The following is a 23,988-nucleotide window of genomic DNA, read 5'->3' on the forward strand; positions in this document are numbered from 1 at the left end:
TAGTAAATGAGTTCGATAAAGAGAATCATATGAATTATGTTAGGGTTTTGGATTGTTAACTTAAGATTGATGTAATCACATAGGGGATCAAAAACGATGTTAGTTATATCTATTTGGGATGGAAATATCACCTAGAAGCGAGAGAATGGAAATTAGGTGAAAAAAGCATCATTAATGAAGGTTGTGGAGCTTTATGCCCACCAAGTGTTTGATAAATTGCTTAGATGACCAAAACATGAATATTATTGCTTATATGGAATCCCTTTAACTTTTATTGCTAAGTTGAAAGGGTTGACGAACATTGTACAACGCTCAAAAGCAGAAAGTTAGGTATGTGAGGCTAACTTTCTACGTGGGAATGTTAATGATTCTCTCTACGCCACGTTCTTTTACGACGTTACTAATTGTCTCAGAAATATAGTTAAGCTTAATTAGTTCCTTGAATAGTTACAGAACTTCTATTCTCTAGTTTCATAATTCGTTCATGACTTTCATTCCGAACATTGTGAGCTCAGTACGTAATCAATATAGACTCATGTTTGATACCCATGAGTCTCAGTCTAGAATACTCAGTATGTTTATAAATAGTTAAAGCTTTAGTTCTCATAATCCGTTCTTGAATACATGTCTCAGTGAATCATTGCTCAGTATGTCAGTGTTATACCTTTCAGCATGATTCTCAGTTCTTTTTATGTAAACTGTTTTAATATTGAACACCTGAGTTTTTGGGCCTAAGGCCAAAGTTATGTATATGTATACTTGGGCCTGAGGCCACAGACTTGTGCATTTATTATTGGGCCTGAGGTTACATATTATATTTTCACTTACACAGGCGATTCTCCATTCAGAACAGAAAGTATTCATATCTTTACTTCTTTTGTTCATTTCAGTTATTAGTTATCAATTTCAGCACTTATTGCATGTTTATTGATTTGGGCTGCCCTTTCCCCGAGCACCCGACTTACAATTCTTTATTTCAGTTGCTTTACATACTAGTGCAATTCAAATGTACTGACGTCCCTTTTGCCTGGGACCTGTGTCTCACGATACAACTAACGATTTACAGGTTGACGATTCAGAGCGCTAGGATTCTCGTACCAGTTATTTGGTGAGCCCCAGTTCTTTTGGGGCATTATCATTATTTTACAGTCTTTTAGTATTTACAGACAGTAAGTGTTTTCAGTACTTTATTAGAGGCTTCATAGACTAGAGTAACAATTAGACAGAGTCACGGGCTTTTCATATTAAGCAATATTGGCTACAGATATGTTTCAGACTTATATTAGTGTTTCACACTTTGATTTATATCATTCAGACTTTCAGTATATCAACATGTGTTAGTTTATTTTCCGCATTCAGTATGTTATGATATCACATGTTGATTCAGCCAGCCAGTTGGTTCGCTCGGTCACATGTAGTCAGGCACCGGGTGCTGTGTTGCGTCCAGGCCCAGGTTCGGGGCATGGCATAGAAATAGTCTTATGGGGCAAGGAAAATATATGCGACCCGAAGTTGTTATCCAAAAGGCAGCCCGATTTTGACAGGATTGGACTAAGGCAAGAACAACAACTTCCAATCATATAGCGACGGGAATTGATTTTGCAATTAAATGGTTTCCACTTGATGAGAATATTATTAAATGTAACATTAATGCTTCTTTTGATCTTGCTTCGGGAGTAGCATGAGCTGATATGCTAGTCCGGAATTCTCATGGAAACTTCATAAGAGGTCGCTCTAGTCGATTAGATAGGCCATATGGCTCACTCTTGGCAGAGGCTTTGGGTGTTCGAGAAGCACTAAGTTGGCTAAAGAATCACTTTACATCAACACCTATTATTATGGAGATTGACAACATTTTGATTAAACAAGGTTTGGATAGATAGGCCACATGACTCAACAACTCTTATTTTGATGTAATTATTCATGATTGTAAAGCACCCATGTGTGACTTTACTTCTATTTCTTTGTCTTTTGTCAAAAGATTAGCAAACAAGTGTGCCCATTTGTTAGCTCGGGCTTCGGGTTTTGTGTGTGATGCTATGGAGTGGATACTAGATCCACATCTTTGATTCATGATATACTCAACTTTGATTTGATTAATAATTAATCAAAATGCCTTTAAAAAAATTGCAGAGAAATAATGTAGTGAAAGAGAGAGTAGTATTAAATTGACATCAAAGAATAATTAAGGATAATTTATTAAGATTACCCTTTTAGTTTAACATTTTCTTAAGGGGCGTGTAAAAGCAAAACAAGACAAGTAAAATGGGCCGTAGTTGCTGGAACATGTGCATATATTTTTAAAAAGCTAAAAAAATCGACAGAAAACCGAGTCGGCGATAAACCAATTAATTGGTTTGATGTGGTTCAAATATTCTGAAAAACAACTTAAACAAATTGATTCTTTTCACCAAAAACCGACTCAAATCCAACAGTAAATTGGTTCTTTTCACGGAAAACCGACTCAAACCCAACATTAAATTGATTCTTTTCACGAAAAACCGACTCAAACCCAACCGTAAACCCACCTAATTCAAAGATTGAACTTTAAATTGCTTACAAATTTGAATTGGAAATAACTAAACGGTGAATTCAAAATGAAACTTCTAAAAATAATCCAACCAATCCAAACTTATTTGGTAGAATTTGAAACGTTAATAACCATCTAATTCGGAAAACTAATAAATTAAAATCCAAACTCTTGATAATCCAACGGCAACAATTATTGTTTTCATACCCAAACATTTGCTTTACAAATACAAATACACACCAATATCCGCTACGAATCTCACAAATACAAAAACCTGGCAAGTAAAATGGGCCGACAGAAGTAATTAATTTGGTAATATTATACTGGAATATAATTGCCGAAATATGTGCACATATCTTCAAAACAAAAAGAAAAATCAACAAAAAATCTAATTGATGAAAAACCGACTTAATTGATTTGGTTTAAATATTTTAAAAAATCAACTTACACGAATTGGTTCTTTTCATGGAAAAAAAAACCGACTCAAACTCAACCGTAAACATTCCTAACTCAAAATTGTAACTCTAAATAGCCTACAAATTTGAAATAACTAAACCATTAAATTTTAAAAATAAATTGAACATATTTGGTAGAAGTGGAAACGTTATGTTGTACTACCAAATAAATTATAGAAAATGGAAACTTTTCACAATTCGAATGGCAACAATTATTAGTGTTTTCAGACCCAAACAAAATTTGGTTACAAATACTCCAATTTTGACACCAACCTCCGCCTTGAAATCTATCGCCTCAGATAAGAGAATATCGTATCGATGGGGAAGAAAAGGAAGTCAGTAGCATCTAGGCTTGATGAAGTGGATCGAACCATGTATTCCACTTTCTGTAGCGCTGCTAATTCGCTATCACAGCTTTATACACAGGCTATGAATCAACAGAAACTTTCCTTTCTTTCTGGTGAACGCCATGGAATGGTAACCCTTTTTTTATAATTATTTGTTCTTTGTTGGGTGTGTAGGTTTTTCTTTAAATTTTGGTGTATCCAGGATTCTCGTAAAGTTATTGTCACGTGACGAGAGGTCATAATAGCTATAAGGATTCCTATAGTAAATACCAACTAGTTTGGATTGATGTGTATTTATTTTTCATGTTTGAGGATTGGGTCATAGTTGATTCACTTCCAACAACATCAATAATAACAACATACCCAGTGAAATCCCACAAGTGGGGTCTGGGGAGGTTAGAGTGTACGCAGACCTTATTCCTACCTTGGGAGGTAGAGAGCCTGTTTCCGATAGACCCTCGGCGCAGAAAAAAGCAGGTCACATAGGAAAAAGGAGCAGCAACTACAACAGAATAGTATGCTAAGCGAAGCCCAAGAGATGGTGAATAATAACAGAAATCGAAGGACAAGAAATTACGGGAGAAATACTACGACTACTAGTAAGGAAGGATAAGCGAGACACCGCGCTGCTACCTACTAACCTTCTACCCTAATCCGTGTCCTCCACAACCTCCTGCTCGGTAAGCTGCAACTGCGCCATATCCTGGCCAATCACCTCTCCCCAATACTTTTTCGGCCTACCTTTCCTGAAGCCATCCAAAGCCAACCTCTCACACCTCCACGCTGGGGCATCTGCGCATCTCCTCTTCACATGCCTGAACCATCTCAACCTCGCTTCCTGAATCTTGTCCTCCATCGAGGCCACTCCGACCTTTTCCCAGAGCTTGTGGGGAGGGAATTTCTCAAGTCCATATAAGGAGACCAACAGCCCTCTCCACTGCCAATGTTGGACTCTAAACCACTCTAACAAAGTCATTAACATAAGCAGTAAGGAATTTTTATGCAGTTAGTTTGCAGAAGGAGATAACTAATGGATAAAACATGCTTTAGACTATATAGGAATCACATTGTGAAATGACATAGGGATTCAGTTTCGGGGAGAGGCGTGGCAGAACAATTCTAGAGGAAGCATTCCCCCAGAACTTGAAGTGGTAATTAGCACTATGTTACTGCGAGATAGCTTAACGTAGGACTATTGATCTTTGGAGGAGATTGAGGAATTCTTCACTGGTGCATGAGCGGCGTACACGAGGTGAAGGGGATGATAGGATAGTTCTCCTATTTTTTGATTTTTTTTGTTTGGGGGGGCGGGGGGGGGATTGATGAAGTCATCTACCCTACACACATAAGCAGGAATGGTGATGGGGATAGAAAGGAGGCAGGGAAGAAGTATGGGATACCAAGGCACCTAAGAACTTTATTTTAATTGGTTTGTGGTGCAACATGCAATATTAGCAACATATAATTTAAGGAAATCAGGATTGTGGTGAATTAGTCTTGCTTGTGTATAGAATCGGAGAGAGCACAGACCATAATCTGATGCATTGCATGGTCACTGCATGGATTTGGAATATCACACTTTTTTTGGTTTGGTGTTAGATCGATAATGTCAAGCAGAGAACTAAGACGACGATCCAACATGGAGAAAAGGCAATCTGAAGAAGAATGCCATCGTTTTTTTTTTTTTTTTGGGGAATTTGAATTTAGAGGAACAGGAGATTATTGCATAATTGAGAGAGTGTTCTCCATGTTTAGATGTTGTATATCTTGATTGACAATTGGGTTGAGCCACTCACACCCTTCGTAAAGTACTTTTGATGCTGACTTGGTATGTAATTAATGAACGGTCATGCCGGTAAAAAGAAACAAAGGGTCTATGGATCTTGATTGGACTGTGCTATTGTGAAGTATTTCCTGATACTTAATGATACTTAGGTGCCGTTTGGCCATAAAAATTATTCACTTTTTTCCGGATTTTTTTCACTTTTTTCACTTTTGGGCGTTTGGCCATAAATATTCCGAATACAACTTGAAGTTGTATTCCGGAATACCAAAAACTCAAAAAACTTGTTTTCCAAAAAAATTTCACTTTTTTCACTTTTTTACAACCACATTTCACCAAAAACTACAATTTCAAAATCTATGGCCAAACACAACTCCAACTCCAACTTCAAAAATTCCCAAAAAAGTGAATTTGTTTTTGGTATCTATGGCCAAATGCCTACTTATAATATGTAGTTATGGCTTTACATTAGCTCGTAACAGTAAGTACTTTTGGTTTCTAAGTATAGATTTTTCTAAGGCTTCTAGTTGGTTTTCTTAGAAGACATATGCTGTGATCTTTAATGTAAATTGCTCTACTTTTCTTTGTCAGTATTCTAGTTTTTGATGAATCTCGGCATATTGTCCTTTTGATGGTGTTTCATGATAACTAATCTCACATTGTTTCAATAGGAAAAAATGTATCAATGGATCTTGAGGCAACAGGAGGGCGGATCCAGAGTAACAACTGTTGACATAATGAACTACCTGCAGGTTTCTTTTTTATTATCTCAATTATGTAGCCACATTTTTCATGGTTGATATGTTTGATTTTCCTTACATGTTTTTAGTGTTATCTAAAGCGAAAAGTGCAAAAAAGCTGTGAGGTCCATTGGGGCTTTAAGCACAAAGAGCAAATAAAGCGTGGGTTTTAATAAAAAAACGCGCAAACGGAGAAATAACACAAACATATATATGTTTAGTCCAAGACTAATAATTATAACCATGAATAACAAATATATGGACAAAGAAATTGAAAAAAGACTATGATAAAGTGAAATATCAATTGTTTAGTGTCGCTTCTCCAGAAGAGGCTCATTGGCAAGGAAAAGTATGTCTTAGAGCCTTGATGACGACACTGAAGCGCACATTAAGCGAGGCGAAGCGCTTCACACGTTTTGAGCCTTGCTTCAGGGCGTAAGCACGCCTTTGACAACACCTGTGCTATGGAGCTTCATCTTCTTAGCGAAGAGCAGACAAGTTCCTTATTCTTCTAAAAGTTTAATATACTCCTGAAAGCTTGACCTTGATTTGTAGTCCATGAATCACCACGTGATCCCTTTTCTCTCCGAAAAGCAAAGCGAAAAAAGTAACTTGGAGTCTCATTCTTTTTTTGCTTTGTCCATTTGAAATGTTGGCACTGTTACAACTCACAAATTTCTCATTTGTGGGTGGAGATATCGTGTAGATTACCTAACAAACGAACAAAACTTGTTTTTGTATGTTAATCAACAATTTCATCTTGAAATCCGGAAAATAATATCAATAGTATGTTTGTTTGGTTTGAGGAGTTGTGTTCTCTGTTTTACTACTTGGGATCAAGAACGGAGAATGTCCAAATTCAATTTTTCAAATTTACTTAGAAAGAGTAAAAGGGGTAGATTTAAATACTTGGCAATTTGGAAAGGGCAAATGGATTCAACATTATCAATAAGTACAGGAATTAAAGAGCATGAGGTTTTTGGTATTACCCAGATTCATTCTATCCAAAGATTCTCATGATCTGGTCATCCAGAAGTCCTGCAGCTACAGATACAGTTGAGACTTTTTGAGTTTTGTTACAAATGCCTTATTGCTTCTAGGAGAGAGTGAGAAACCAGTGGTTCCTCTGTGGTTTTTGCGTGTGCAATCATTTGAGGTAGAGCTTCAAAGCATGCTGGGCATTATGTTGTTGAAACATTTGCCCTCATCATTCAGTGAGTGAATGAATCACACGAAGAACCAGTGTGGACGGTAATTTGACCCTCTTCCATAGGTAGTTCTAGTGTCAGTCTATCACTGCTCATGTTCTTCTAGAGCCCAACACCATAAGGAGTGTTTATTTTCTTAATACTCTAGTGATTATTTTTCCCATAATTAGCATCAATGATATCATTTCATAGCCCAAGTTCGTCTCGTCATATCTCCATAGCCATTTCAGGAGCATGGTTTGTTGTGTAATTGCAGATCTCTAATATCCAAGCCTCCTTAAGATCCTGGTTCAGTTACCTTAAACCATTTCACCAGTGGAAATTTGTATCTCTTACTGCATCCCTCACATAAGAATTTCTCGTGAGTTTGCCCATCTGCTTTAGATCTGAGCTTGGGATTGGAAACAGTGACATGTGATATATGGTTAGACTGTCTAAGACACTGTTAATTAGAGTTAATCTCCTTATCAAAAAAAAAAAAAAAAATTGGAGTTAATCTGCCATCCACAGATAGGTACTGTATCTGCCAGCTTGCAAGCCTCTTTTCAAACTTCTCTATGACTCCACTCCTAACTTTATTAGATCTGTATTTGTCCCCAAAGGGGGTCCTTGACTCCTAAATATGTGGTAGGCAAGGTATTTGTTTTGCAACATAGGGTTTCTGTCAACTCTTTTATGTTAGGCACTTCATTCACAGGATATATAATGTTTTTTATCATGTTGATGTGGAGTCTAGGTAGTGCATCAAAGATCATCATTGCTAAGTTGGGATTCAGTACTTGTGAACTTTTAGTACCACAAAAAATGAGAGTATCAGCTGCAAAAAGCAGGTGAGAGACTGCGACTGAGCTACCATGATTCGTTCTCACTTGAAAGCCTTGTACCCATTGCAGCTGTTTAGCCCTCTCCAGCATTTTAGTGAGCCTTTCTATAGCCAGAATGAAAAGAAAAGTGGAGAGGTCTCCCTGCCTTAGGCCTTTTTGAAGAGAGAAAGAACCAACAGGGCGTCTATCACCCAAAATAGAGTATTTGCCAATTGAAATGCAATAGCTGATCCACCTTATCCATTTTCCCCGAATGCCATACTTAACTGATCAAACGCCTTTTCAATGTCCAGCTTACAGAGTACACCAAGTTCCCCCATTTTCATTCTCCGATCAAGCACCTTTTCAATGTCCAGCTTACAGAGTACACCAAGTTCCCCCATTTTCATTCTCCGATCAAGCACCTCATTAAGCAATTGAGGCATCGGAAATCTGCCTATTCTTGAGGATGACATTTTGTTCCCCAGAAACTAGTTTGTCAATTACCTTCTTTGCCTCTCTGCTAATATTTTGAAGTCAGTATGTACACGCTGCCTATTAAGCTAATAGGCTTGTAGTCCTTGAGTTCTATGTCACCCTTCTTCTTTGTAATTAGGGCAATAAAGGTAGCATTGAAGACCTAACCATATGAAAGCTGTGATGAAAATGGCTGAGGGCAGGCATGATATCTGTTTGAATGGTATCTACTTTTTGGTAGAAATCCATGGCGAAGCCATCTGTTCCTGGTGCTTTGTCAGGAGCGCATGATTTCCAGGCTTCAAGTACCTTTATTTCTTCAAAGGGAAATTCCAGCCAGTCCTTTTCCTCCATGATTAGTGTAGAGATGCCTTCAAAGTCAGCATCGGGCCCTCAAGGTACCTTTTCATTGTATAAATCCTAGTAAAATTCCTAAATTTCCTTCTTGATCAATACTTTATCCTCAATGGTAACATTCCTATCTTCAGCTTATCAATAAAGTTACTTCTTCTGTCATAGTTCGCTTTTCTTTGAAAGTACTTGGTGTTTTGTCTCCCTCCGTCGGCCACAGACACCTTGATTTTTCTCTCCAGGAAGTTTCTTCCGTAATTGCAATCTGTTGCAGTTCCAACTTTACATTAGTTAGACAATTTTACTTTTGGGGTTTGAGTAGTTCTATTCTCTGAGATTTTATCCAGATTTTTCCGCTCATCAAGTTCCTTGCTTCTCCTAGCTTGAATTTTACCAAAAGTTACCCTGTTCTAGTTGCAATGTCTTTCTTAAGATACCTTGGCTTTTATGTGAGGATAAATTCTGGGTTCCTACCACACTGTAGGATAGCCACCAATCTTTAACCCTATACATTAATCCCTCCGCCTAAAGTCACATATTCTCAAATTTGAAATACGAGGGAGCTTGCGTCTTCAAGAATTTTGTTATATCTTGAATGGGTCTTGTAGCTGGTTTTATATGTGTTAATCCCGTTATCTCTTGAATAGTGCTTTATTTGAGATTATATAATAACTGGATTAGCGATTGCAAGAATCATTTTGATATATTTGATTTGATTATTTCTGATTCATAGTGCTATAGTGACGAGTTGGTTCTTCAGAGAAATTGGAAATCATTGGCTTTTCAGCTATACTTGATCTTCCTGTCCTGCTCATGTTTGAGAAGTTTTTTTATTTATTGGAAAAAAGGATATTTTCTTCTAAGGCTGTATCTCTCACGATGCAGTATGCAGATATTTTACAAGTTTTTTTTGTAAAATTAGATTTACTTAAAATTGTACTACATAAAATAAACTTTGTGCAACTAGCAAAACTTTCACTTCGTGTATATGGTTGAGTGAAAATTATTAAGGAAAAAAGGGAAACAGGCAGCAGACTGTAATGATAGAAGTGTGCTCTTGACATGCTTAAATCTGCCTTGTTTAGCTTTTGGCAATTTATGGGGGATCAAACTTGTGGAGATCTTTTTATTTTAATTTGTAAATAAGAACCTGATTTCCCGCTTTCTTCAATCTTAATCATATATGTTCTGTTTACCTACTATGCTGATGTGCATAGATCTTCTGGAACAGTAATTTCTTTTGGTTGCCTATTTCACCATTCTGGTTGCCAATTTTTACTGGTTATACTTATATGGATACCTCCAATCCTTGTTTGATCGTTGACAGCCTGTTTTGATGTGTCTAAAAATATTCATTTGCTGATCTTGTCAGTCTGAATTGGATTGTAATGGAGAGGACCAGTCGATGTCACCTAGGCCACCACCTCAACATCAGCATGCCCAACAGTTGCATTTTGCAAACTCAGGCCTCCAGGTGTCTTCAGGTCCAATTGGCGTAGCAGCTCCAGGACATGGCTTACGATCTGATCATGATCAGCAACCAAAGAATAATGTTTTCTCGAATGCTCTTTCAAGCCCTGTTCGCCGAAGCCTACAAAATTATCACATTGCTCAAGGGGGTCACTTTTCGAACAATGCTCAACCTCCCAATGGTACAAGACACAATGAAACTAACTCCCAACACCAAAATAGAGATTCTAATAGTTACAACTCTGCCGATGCATCTATGGATATGCATTCCGATAGTCCAGGTCACGACTCTACTTACTGATGAAGTAATGTTTTGGAAGCTGCCTTTTGTCATGCCAGGGTGTTCATACTGCAAGTTCAGGTAAGTTATGTATACTGTCGTGCAGGTGTTAAAGGTGAAAAAGTAGATTATGAAATTGGCTGCGTGATGATAAGACAAGAAGTGTCGAGACATCGATATCATTGTGCACATGCTCATAGATGAGAGCACCATACCTTTTGAATACACCTGTTTTCGGACCAGCTAGTTTTATTTTGGATCTTTTGTGATATTTGTGAATTGTTTCATTAGTTACCAAACTATGTGATTTGGTGTGGTGTTGGTTCCTTCCTTGTGTTTCTGCCTTTCTACCGAAGTAGCTGTATGGAATATTTCTTAGACCAAATTTTTAATGATTCTACAAGTTATGCCAGTGTAAAGAGAGATATAACCTTTAATCAAAGTGAAAATAGAGCATAATCCAGATTCCAGAACCAGGTTTATTAGCTTTTAATTTATGCTGCTCTCTGCATTTGAGTTATCATTGTTTGAGTACTTGTCATTGTTCAGGGTCTTATCCACTCCACTTTTGAAGTGTCTCCTCCTTAAATCTAAATGAGAATAACAAAGCATTTAGTAAATTATACATACATATACATATATAAATAGATATATAATATCTCAAGTAATCATGTATGTACTAGAGTCCTGCTATCACAATAAAATGCCGCTGATTAAGATGTTAAAAGTAACAGAACATACTCTGCTACTTGGAAACTCAACCATTAGGCTTAATACCTAGATGGACCTTTAAACTTGGCATGTTTTGTAAGATAGGCATATAAACTTATAAGGTGACCAGATAGACACTTAAACTTACTCAAAGTGTATTTTTCAAGTTCTTCAGTTGTTTTGAAAACAAAAATTATATTTTTCAAACACTCACAATTTTCATGGCCAAACAAGCCCTAAATATATCACAAAATATTTTTTTTAAAATGCAAAAATAAGGCAAACGCATATACATGAGACTATAAATGTGCACTTAAACCAATAAATACTCGCTAATCGCAATTTTGCAGCTTTCAATTAACTCGGATTTTTTTTTACACTTGAATAATTAAAAAACAATAACTTTAACCAATAAAAATCCTTAAAAAAAGAAATTTCAAATTAAGAAATTTCTAAGTTCAGTATTTCAAGTGTAAAAGAAATTTCAAATTAAGAAAACTGTAAAGCCGAGAAGAAAATCCTTAAAAAAAAGAAATTTCTTAATTTAAAATTTCTTTTTTTAAGGATTTTTATTGGTTAAAGTTATTGTTTTTTAATTATTCAAGTGTAAAAAAAAAACCGAATTAATTGAAAGCTGCAAAATTGCGATTAGCGAGTATTTATTGGTTTAAGTGCACATTTATAGTCTCATGTATATGCGTTTGCCTTATTTTTGCATTTTAAAAAAAATATTTTGTGATATATTTAGGGCTTGTTTGGCCATGAAAATTGTGAGTGTTTGAAAAATATAATTTTTGTTTTCAAAACAACTGAAAAACTTGAAAAATACACTTTGAGTAAGTTTAAGTGTCTATCTGGTCACCTTATAAGTTTATATGCCTATCTTACAAAACATGCTAAATTTAAGGGTCCATCTGGGTATTAAGCCCAACCATTATTTCAGTAGTTAAAAAGAGGTGAAAGTTTATCAACGTACATCAGCTATCCAACAAATTTCCCTTCAATGATTAAAAAAATACTAAAGACAAAATAAAGAATTCATAGTGAATAATCTCGTTTCAATTATTAATTTAAGGGCAAAGGGTCAAATTTACCCTCTAAGTATGGTTTATAGTTTAAATTTACCCTCCATCAACGTTTGGGATCAAATTTGTCCTCTCCGTTAGGATATTTGATAAATTTGCCTTGATTATGGATGGAAGTGTGACTAGGACTCCTTATCAGTCCACATAGGCGCCATGTGTATAAATAAATTTATTTTTCCTTTAAATCTTAGTGTAAAAATCATACTAATTAAATTTTGTGATGTATTTTCTTTTTTTAATCAATAAAAAATAAATACAATATCTAATCTTCTTTTCCGTCAAACCATCGCTTCCCCTTCTTCTTCTCCCCCACTATCATCACCGTCCACCGCCCTCCACCATCAATAGGGACCCTGAATTTTTCAATCAAGAACAGAGATATTTCACCACCCATAATTCCCAAAACAAGAAAAGAAGAGAAACTCATGTAGTATTTCAAGAATTTGGTACACCTCAAGTAGAAAAGTAACACCAAAAGAAATGTAACAGCGGTAACAACAACAAAGACTAAAGCATTCAAAACAACAAAGACTAAAGCATTCAAAAGGGCACCTTTTAATTTGTCTCAATTTAAGTCAGAGCTGTTTTCAGTATAGGCATATGTGGATATAGAGGGAAATGAGGTGCCTGAGGAATCTCAATCATTGTTTAGTACTGAAACAAGAATGACTACCAAGAGCATGCAAATTGAGACTGGTTTTTACATGCAAAGGGCGGTGGACGGTGATGATAGTGGGGGAGAAGAAGAAGGGGAAGCGGTGGTTTGACGGAGAAGAAGATTAGGTATTGTATTTTTTTTTTATAATTAAAAAAGGAAAATACATGACAAAATTTAATTAGTATGGTTTTTACACTAAGATTTAAAGGAAAAATTTACACATGACACCTATGTGGACTGATAAGGAGTCCTAGTCACACTTCCATCCATAATCAAGGCAAATTTATCAAGTATCCTAACGGAGAGGACAAATTTAATCTCAAACTTTGACGGAGGGAAAATTTGAACTATAAACCATACTTAGAGGGTAAATTTGACCCTTGGCCCTTAATTTAATAACCTCCAGTGCTACATACTCTTCTTCAAAAAACCAGGGCCATATGTCAACAATTTAGCTCTGGGAGGTAAATTTGCTTTAAGTTGATCATCAGCACACTCTCGGTGATGGGAATAAATAGACTCGCAAAAATAATATTCACGGTATTAGTGATAAACGCGGAACACTAACTTATGGTTAAATCAGCAAGAATAAAATGCAGCAATAATGACACCAAGATTTTATGTGGAAACCCTTCTGAATAAGGGGAAAAACCACGGCCAAGAGGAGCAGCTGATATCACTATAGAGGAATTTTACACTGTGTAGTAACGAGTACAAATACTCCTAAGACCACTACACCCTCAAAAGAAATAACACTCTTTTGATTTTCCCACCTCATTACAATATCACTTACACTCTATTTTTCTTCACAGACTATTTTCTTACAGTCTATGGAATACCTCACTTTTGCTCTCACTCAGATGTATTGTCTGAGATTTTGGTGTGTTACAAATGAACCATAAGCTGCCTATTTATAGGAATGAATTTCCTATGGTGAGGTAAGCGCTTACATCACGATTATGATGAGGTAAACGCTTACATCATGAAAATGTGAACAAAGAAATTGGCTTGTTAGCCAAGTCCACAATTGTTGCCAATGTATAATTTGTCAAAGGAAGAAAAATCTTCCTTTCTTAAAATATGGGATAGGGGACTGGACCCCACAAATCTCCCCCTCCAGTCCTATTCACCTGAAGGAGGGTACACTGGCTTCTAATTTGAGTGCATGCCGACAAGTTCTTTGCACGATTCAAACTTGTCTCTCGGTACCGCCTTGGTCAGCATATCTGCAGGATTTTCATTCGTGTGAATCTTCTTGACTTGGAACAATTCGCTTTCCAATTGCTCACGAATCCAATGATATCTGACATCGATGTGTTTTGTTCTCGCATGGTACATGAAGTTCTTGCTCAAGTCTATTGCACTTTGACTGTCACAATAGACAACATACTCCATTTGCTGCAATCCGAGTTCTTGAAGGAATCTCTTGAGCCATATCATCTCTTTGCCAGCTTCAGTAGCCGCAATATACTCCGCTTCCGTTGTAGACAGTGCGACACACTTCTGCAACTTCGACTGCCATGATATAGCTCCCCTTGAAAAAGTAAACAAATATCCAGTAGTGGATTTTCTGTTATCAAGGTCACCTGCCATATCAGAATCTGTATAGCCCTTCAAAATTGGATTTGATCCTCCAAAACACAAGCATTCATCTGATCTTCCTCTTAGATACCTGAGTATCCACTTCACAGCTTCCCAATGTTCTTTCCCTGGATTTTCGAGAAATCTGCTAACAACACCGACTGCATGAGCAATATCTGGTCGAGTGCATACCATTGCATACATTAAACTTCCGACGGCAGAGGAATAAGGAATCTTGGCCATTCTCTGTTTTTCCTCTGTTGTTGTAGGACACATCTTTTTGCTCAATTTCAGATGACCAGGAAGAGGTGTGCTAACCCACTTAGCACTCTTCATATTGAAGCGCTCTAGTACACGTTCTATGTACTTTTTCTGCGACAAATAAAGCTTCTTTTCATCTCTCGAACGAGTAATTCTCATGCCCAAAATCTGCTTAGCATGACCCAAGTCTTTCATTGCAAAAGACTTACTCAACTGTTTCTTCAACTCGTCAATCCTGGAAGCATTTTTGCCTACAATCAACATATCATCCACATATAGCAGAAGGATGATAAAGTCACCATCAGAAAATCTTTGTACAAACACACAGTGATCTGAAGAAGCCTTCTTGTAGCCTTGCTCCCCCATAACAGACTCAAACTTCTTGTACCACTGTCTGGGAGCTTGCTTCAATCCATAGAGACTCTTCTTGAGTTTGCATACAAGATTTTCTTTACCTTTTGCCTTGAAGCCTTCAGGTTGTTCCATATAAATCTCCTCTTCTAAGTCACCATGAAGAAAAGCAGTCTTCACATCCATCTGCTCAATCTCCAAATCAAGACTAGCAGTCAAACCAAGAACTGTCCGAATGGAGGACATTTTCACGACAGGAGAAAATATTTCGTCAAAGTCAATACCTTTCCTTTGACCAAATCCCTTAACAACCAATCTAGCTTTGTATCTGGGCTTCAAGCTGTGTTCTTCGGCTTTAACTTTGAACACCCACTTGTTCTTCAAAGCTCTCATGCCCTTAGGCAAGTTCACCAACTCATAAGTATGGTTCTCACGCAGAGATTTCATCTCATCTTGCATGGCTTCAATCCATTGATCCTTGTGCTCATCTTCCATGGCCTCCTCATAACATTCAGGTTCTCCCTCATCAGTGAGTAATACATACTCATTAGGTGAATAACGGGAAGAAGGAACATGCTGTCTAGTAGACCTTCTAAGTGGAATATCTGACTCATCCACGACTTCATGAGTAGGAGCATCTACTTCATCAATAGCAGCATCGTTATCATCATCAACATGCTGATCTGGAACATGATTCTGGGCATCACCATCGTCATCGAGCCCACCAACTTCATCAGCATTTGTATGAGGAACTTGATCAAGATTAACCAAACCTTCAGAACTTGAAGATTTTATCTTCTCCGCTTTGTTAATATCTTCAATGGTTTGATCCTCTATGAAGATAACATCACGGCTTCTCACAACCTTCTTCTCAATTGGATCATATAGCCTGTAACCAAACTCATCAAGGCCATAACCAATGAAGATACACTGCCTTGTCTTGGCAGTTAATTTCGACCTTTCATCTTTAGGCACATGTACAAAAGCTTTACAACCAAACACTTTCAAGTGGTCATAGGAAACATCCTTTCCATACCAAACTCTGTTTGGAACATCACTTTGCAAAGCAACCGCAGGGGATAGATTAATAACATGTGCAGCGGTCAATAAAGCCTCACCCCAAAAGGAATTCGGCAACTTTGCTTCAGAAAGCAAACATCTGACTCTTTCCATCAAGGTCCTGTTCATCCTCTCTGCTAAACCATTAAGCTGAGGAGTCTTAGGAGGAGTCTTCTGGTGTCTGATACCCTGTTTCTTGCAGTATTCGTCAAACGGTCCACAATATTCACCACCGTTATCAGTACGAATACACTTCAGCTTCTTTCCAGTTTCTCTTTCAACTGAGGCCTGAAACTGCTTAAAGACACCCAACACTTGGTCTTTAGTCTTTAAGACGTAGACCCAAAGTTTCCTTGAGCAATCATCAATAAAGGTAGCAAAATAAAGTGCACCACCCAAAGTCCTTGTCTTCATTGGACCACATAAATCTGAATGCACCAACTCAAGCAACTCTGTCTTTCTTGAAGGAGGATGAGACTTGAAAGAAACTCTATTTTGTTTTCCAGCCAAGCAGTGCTCACACTTTTCTAATTTAGCACTTTCGAAATTTGACAATAATTTCTTTTTGGCCAGAACATTTAGTCCTTTCTCGCTAATGTGGCTAAGCCTCTTATGCCATAACGTTGAAGAGCTATTGCTCTCAACTGCATTCACCATATCAACACAGGTAGAGGCCGTAGTCCAGTATAGACCACGACGCTTTTCGCCACGAGCCACAATCATGGAACCTTTAGTAAGCTTCCACTTTCCAGCACCATTGGTACTGACATATCCCTCATCATCCAAAACACCAACAGAGATCAAGTGCAAACGAACATCAGGTGCATGCTTTACATTGTTTAAAACTAGTTTAGTTCTAATACTAGTTTTCAAACAAATCGTTCCAACACCAGCCACCCTGGATACAGTCTCATTACCCATACTCAAAGTTCCAAAGTCACCCGGAGTATAGGATGAGAAAAATTCCTTTCTTGATGTCACATGAGATGCGGCACCACTGTCCACAACCCAGCTTGACTCATCACAAGCAATATTTATCAGATCCGCATCAAGGACAGTAACAAGATCTTCTGTAGTGACAGCGGCAACACGATTGCCATCTTCTTTCTTTTCCTCCTTTTCTCTATTCTCTTTTTTCAAAATCCGGCAGAACTTCTTTGTGTGCCCTTTTTTCCCGCAATGATAGCAGTCAATATCTTTAAGTCTGCTTTTGAACATGCTTCTATGATGTTCTCTATTTTGAGAACCACGATTCTTGCCTCTCCCCCTAGTGTCAGTCACCAAGACATCTGATGAGGAGGAACCTTGAGATTTTCTTCTCATCTCTTCATTTAAAAGACTGCTCTTGGCAAGATCCATAGAGATCACACCATCCGGAGCAGAATTTGATAATGAAGTTCTAATAATTTCCCAAGAATCTGGTAGGGAACCAAGTAGAAATAAGCCTTGAATTTCTTCATCAAAATTAATACCCATAGCAGATAACTGGTTCATGATCCCCTGAAAAATATTCAGATGATCTGTCATTGCGGAACCATCGTGGTATTTTAAACCCAGCATTTGCTTTATCAGAAACATCTTGTTATTACCAGTTTTTCGAGCATACAAACTTTCAAGATGCTCCCATAGGGTCCGAGCATGTGTCTCTCTAGAAATATGGTTCAACACATTATCGTCAACCCACTGTCTAATAAAGCCGCAAACCTGCCGATGCAACAAATTCCACTCTTCATCTGATTTATTATCAGGCTTTTTATTTCCAAAGACAGGTTGATGAAAATTCTTGACATAGAGCAAATCTTCCATTTTGCCCTTCCAAATGGCATAATTTACGCCACTCAAAGTAACCATTCTACTAGTGTTGGCTTCCATCATTTATCACAAATACAAATATTATTTTATTCGAAGACCAAAGTAATTCTTTTCTGATGTGGAAGTTCAGACTGTGCTGCAACCACAGAGCATACTCAGACAAAACCTTGGCTCTGATACCACTTGATGGGAATAAAATAGACCCGCAAAAATAATATTCACGGTATTAGTGATAAACGCGGAACACTAACTTATGGTTAAATCAGCAAGAATAAAATGCAGCAATAATGACACCAAGATTTTATGTGGAAACCCTTCTGAATAAGGGAAAAACCACGGCCAAGAGGAGCAGCTGATATCACTATAGAGGAATTTTACACTGTGTAGTAACGAGTACAAATACTCCTAAGACCACTACACCCTCAAAAGAAATAATACTCTTTTGATTTTCCCACCTCACTACAATATCACTCACACTCTATTTTTCTTCACAGACTATTTTCTTACAGTCTATGGAATACCTCACTTTTGCTCTCACTCAGATGTATTGTCTGAGATTTTGGTGTATTACAAATGAACCATAAGCTGCCTATTTATAGGAATGAATTTCCTATGGTGAGGTAAGCGCTTACATCACGATTATGATGAGGTAAACGCTTACATCATGAAAATGTGAACAAAGAAATTGGCTTGTTAGCCAAGTCCACAATTGTTGCCAATGTATAATTTGTCAAAGGAAGAAAAATCTTCCTTTCTTAAAATATGGGATAGGGGACTGGACCCCACACTCGGATCGCCTTCTTCCTTGTGGAGGATGGCCAAAACTCATTTAGATCATCTAAATCGGTGTCAGAACAAAGGGTCATTCTCTTAAGAGATCTAGCAATTCGCAGCAAAATGCAAAGCAAGTTCATAATCACTTGGAGACCCAATAAAACCAAACCACTTCACTACCTTTAGACATTTATAACAGGATGTCATAGCTTCTTGTGCTATAAGATCAGCAGTGCGCGCTTTCGCCTGGCCCTTCTCAAATGAGTCATGCAAATCTCCATAACCCCGTACAACGTGTCCCTTAGTGCCAGTAGAGAAGAAAGGAAGGAATATTAACCGGATAGTTAATCTAGACAGATGAGGAGAACATTTAATCAAGAACATGAAGAAACAAATTCCATCACCAAACTTTGATGTGATATCTAATTGCAACATTTTAAGATGGCAGAATTGATGAAATTAATCGGGAATCACCTTGCAAAAGGAAGATACCTTTGGAAGACACTTTCAGTTTAAGCCTCTTCAGGTTGCTGCAATAGGTCGAATGCTCTGGAGTACTCTTAATAAAAGAAATGGCATAAAAACCTCCAAAAGTTAGGTTAGCTTAGATAGGAAGGGAACTTCCTCAAAAGACACGAGACTTGGAGCACGAAACTTCAATGTCTTCAAATGTTTACAATGAGATATTTCCATGGACCTTAGCTTAGGTAATGAACCAACAACCTTCAAACTCTTCAGAGAATTTGAGGATGAGATAGAGACTTTTGTACAATGGAATACAAATCTGTGCAACTCTTTCAACGATTTTTTTAGGGTTAAGGGTAAAAAATGTTGGGTGTGCGAACAAAGTACCACATTGATAGCTGAAAAGAAAAGGAAGCTATTTATAAGGAGTTGGATACTCTTAATGATGTGATGCCTTTTGGGGAAAACCGTGCAGACTTTCGGACAATATCACATTGTGTTAAGAGTATCTTTGGACCGTTTAGCCTAACAACTGGTATCAGAGCCAATGGTTTGGCGGGATGAGTATGAAGATAGCGGAGTGTGGCGTGGGGACCGGCTTAATGCCTTACCCGTAGCTGTAGTATGATAATGAGCCACGTGGAACTTAGTTCAAGGGGGAGATTGTTGGGTGTGCTAACAAAGTACCACATTGATAGCTGGAAAGAAAAATGAAGCTATTTATAAGGAGTTGGATACTCTTAATGATGTGAGGCGTTTTGGGGAAAAACCGTACGGGCTTGGCCCAAAGCGGACAATATCACATCGTGTTAAGAGTATCTTTGGACCGTTTAGCCCAACAACCGGTATCAGAGCCAATGGTTTGGCGGGACGAGTATGAAGATGGCGGAGTGTGGCGTGGGGCCCGACTTAGTGCCTTTGCCCGTCTATGGGCCGGTTTACGACCTTTACCCGTAACTTTGAAGACGCATTCATAGCCTTTGGGCGTCGGTGACCGTAAATACTCTGACAGTGTGGGTGGCACACAGACATGTTGAATCTCTGACCCGTGGTATGATAATGAGCCACGTGGAACTTAGTTCGAGGGGGAGATTGTTGGGTGTGCAAACAAAGTACCACATTGATAGCTGAAAAGAAAAGGAAGCTATTTATAAGGAGTTGAATACTCTTAATGATGTGAGGCCTTTTGGGGAAAACCGTGCGGGCTTGGCCCAAAGCGGACAATATCACATCGTGTTAAGAGTATCTTTGGACCGTTTAGCCCAACAACCGGTATCAGAGCCAATGGTTTGGCGGGACGAGTATGAAGATGGCGGAGTGTGGCGTGGGGCCCGACTTAGTGCCTTTGCCCGTCTATGGGCCGGTTTACGACCTTTACCCGTAACTTTGAAGACGCATTCATAGCCTTTGGGCGTCGGTGACCGTAAATACTCTGACAGTGTGGGTGGCACACAGACATGTTGAATCTCTGACCCGTGGTATGATAATGAGCCACGTGGAACTTAGTTCGAGGGGGAGATTGTTGGGTGTGCAAACAAAGTACCACATTGATAGCTGAAAAGAAAAGGAAGCTATTTATAAGGAGTTGAATACTCTTAATGATGTGAGGCCTTTTGGGGAAAACCGTGCGGGCTTGGTCCAAAGCGGACAATATCACATCATGTTAAGAGTATCTTTGAGCCGTTTAGCCCAACAAAAAACACACCTCAAGTATCACCTTTTTTTGAGTTTTCTACCTAAACTATCACCAACTAATTTGCAAAACGCACCTCAACTACCACTTGTTCACTTTTCTTGCTTGATCTATCACCAACTAGTTTGCAAAACAAACCTCATTAAAGTGAATAACTGATAGTTGATGTGTGTTTTGCTAACTAGTTGGTGATATTTTAAGTAAAAAAAGTGAACAACTGAAAGTTGAGGTGTGTTTTGCAAACTAGTTGGTGATAGTTTAGGTAGATCGCAAGTTCAGGTAGGAAACTCAAAAAAGGTAATACTTGAGGTGTTTTTTTTTACCATAATCTTAGTACCAATTCAAATTTCAATTTGTATCGGTGCTCATCATCAGAATAGGTTTTCTCTAGGCCAAACATGAAGATCCAGTCCATTCTATGAACCAGTATTGGTCGTTCCGCCTGATATGACATTTATTATTTACCAGTGAAATCTATCGCGCTTCGCAAGTTCGCATGGATTACTTCCGAATATTAATTTCTTAAAACTTTCTTTAAATATTTAACACTTAGTTTATATAGTTTACTATGGTCTTTCATTACTTAAAAAGAGTTTTGTCTTCTAAAAAACTTGTAAAATCTATGCATGGGAAACAATATTTTTTCCCTCTTATAAAAAATATCTTAAAACAACATGGTTACTTCATTGTACATTTATTATATGCGTATAATTGGAGAAAATATATGCGTTTTATCATCTAATATTATAAATCTCTTCTGTAATTTTCGCCTTATTTTTTATTTTCTTTTTCCCCTTTTAACCTCTTTATCTTTTATCTTTTATCTTTTTTCTTCTTTTTTCTTCTTTTTTCTTTCATACTTCCCTATATGAATTGCTCATTTTCTTAAAAAAAAATATCAAATATTATTTTCTTTCTTCTTTTAATAAAGATAAATAACCAAAAGATAATATTCTAAAGTCTAAACATAAATAAATAAATAAGTATATATATATATATATATATATATATATATATATATATATATATATATATATATATATAAGACGATATTAAAGAAATAGTGCCTAAAAACATATTATAGAATATGAAGAGGTATATATATTATTATCCATTGATTATTCAATTTAATTTGAGAATATGTAAAGAATCAATATAGTTCGCGACATGATAATGACCAAAAATTTCGAGTGTGTAACAGTGAAATAATTCTTTTTTAAAATGATCGGTCGAAAAATCAATATTTTGTGAAAGACTATTTGAATAATCTTTCATGAATGCAATACTTTTTGATTGATCACCATAATAATTATCAAGTAAAGCGATTCAGAAGATCAAAAAAACAAAAGGATAAGAAGATGAAAAAGTTAAATAAATGCATAACTTAATATGAGCTAGATCTCAATCTAAAAAATCTTAGTGGTCTAATTGTTGGCTAACTAAACTTTACTATACTGGTGAGGATTCAATTTTCTTATGTTCCTCATTTCCCTTTCCCCTCTTTTCTATATATAATAATGTAAAAAAAAAAAAAAAAAAAAACTTTGTCAACAAAAAGAAAAAAGATAAGAAACAAATAAAAAGAAACTTTGTTTTGCAGACAAACAATTTCTTGCTTTCTTAATTGCTGTAGAAATGACAAAACAATCTTGGCCTCCGATGTAAACTAAAACGTAGAATCGAGAAATAATTATATATAGTTTTTGTTTGCTAAAGAAATATTATCAAAGAGCCTAAATAAGTAGAGTAATTGGGTAGAAATAATGCAAAAAAGAACTCATTTAGTTTCTCAGGTTGAAATGAGCTTTCGGACAAAAACATACTTCAAGATTCCTCCAAACTAATAAGTTTATCTTTAAGATTCCTCCAAATCAATATCTTTCTCCTAATCAATTTCTTTTTATTTTATTTTATTTACACCATAAGACCATTCTCCTACTTAAAGATCATAATTTCAAGCTCCTCTTTCAGCAAAAGTTCATCCTGCTGTCAATAGAAAATAGTAAATATAGTTAAAAATTAAGTTCATTTACATCAACAAAAAAAAGTCATGTTCTACAGCTTATATTCCATTTCACAGCAAACTCTAGGCAGATCATCATTTCTAGATTTTGCCTCTATTTTTTCGAACATTAAGTTAAATATAGTTTCCAACATTATACCATGTCAGTTTCTAAACAATCTAATCGAAAAAATTATGCATTGTAAAAGAAATTAGAACAAAATTAATAGGAGTATACAAAAGTTAATTATTGAATTTAGAGAGCGCTTATAATTACCTTGAAAAATTGTATCAACGTTGAGGTAAATACTACCACTGAGTATACCAGGCCTTTGATGCTGATAACATAGCACGAAACACCAACATGTAGCAAATACCGAGCAAGAAATAATTATGAAACGTAAAAGTGTGTAAAGTTTTCAACCAAAATGTTGGAAAAGAATGTTGTCAAATCTTTTGTGGCTAAGAAATGAGTCAATTTGAATTTACAGGCAAGATAGCACATACAAGTAAACTCAATCAAGATAAAAAATTTACTAACACATAAATTTCACAAGATAAATTGTTACTATACAAATTAAAAGAAATATACTGAGGACCTGATACTGGCTCTAATGCAGCATTGGAATGGAGGTAAGATGGATGAACCATATATGAATAGGTTAAGTTAGTTCTTCTCTTTTTATCTCCTCTCTTAATTAGCACATTACTACACATCAATAAGAATTAATGAAAAGGAAGGGAGAAGAACTAACGTTTTTTATCTTCCACCTTTAGGACGTTATCACCATAATGCTTAGAGAATTTAATAGAGATCGACCCCTAGGCATTTTAATATAAGCTAAATTAAATTAATAGGATGGAGAAGAGGAAAAAATTCAAAAAAAAAAAAGGAGAAAAAACATAAATAGCATTTTAGGCCATAGAGAGGTGCGACATCACCTTATCTATGCCTAGCTTTATATTGTATATAGATTACTTAGGCCCCGTTTGGACATGGTTTGAAACCATGTTTGGACATGCAATTTGGATATTTTAAGGAGTATTTTCTCTTATATACATAAAAACCCCACAAGTTGTGAAAACTATAAA

The 23,988-nt window shown here is 36.7% G+C and overlaps 1 protein-coding gene across 1 annotated transcript; it reads left to right on the plus strand.

Annotated features, from left to right (window-relative positions):
- Window positions 1-3,143: 3,143 nt before the first annotated feature.
- LOC132603893 (uncharacterized) lies at window positions 3,144-10,770 on the plus strand. The gene is made up of 3 exons (XM_060317196.1): window positions 3,144-3,462; window positions 5,787-5,867; window positions 10,067-10,770. The coding sequence occupies exons 1-3, from the start codon at window positions 3,304-3,306 to the stop codon at window positions 10,463-10,465; spliced, it is 639 nt and encodes a 212-aa protein (XP_060173179.1). The 5' UTR covers window positions 3,144-3,303; the 3' UTR covers window positions 10,466-10,770.
- The last annotated feature ends 13,218 nt before the right edge of the window (window positions 10,771-23,988 follow it).

The sequence above is a fragment of the Lycium barbarum genome, chromosome 7 (genome assembly GCF_019175385.1).
Source record: "Lycium barbarum isolate Lr01 chromosome 7, ASM1917538v2, whole genome shotgun sequence".
Lineage (NCBI taxonomy): Eukaryota > Viridiplantae > Streptophyta > Magnoliopsida > Solanales > Solanaceae > Lycium > Lycium barbarum.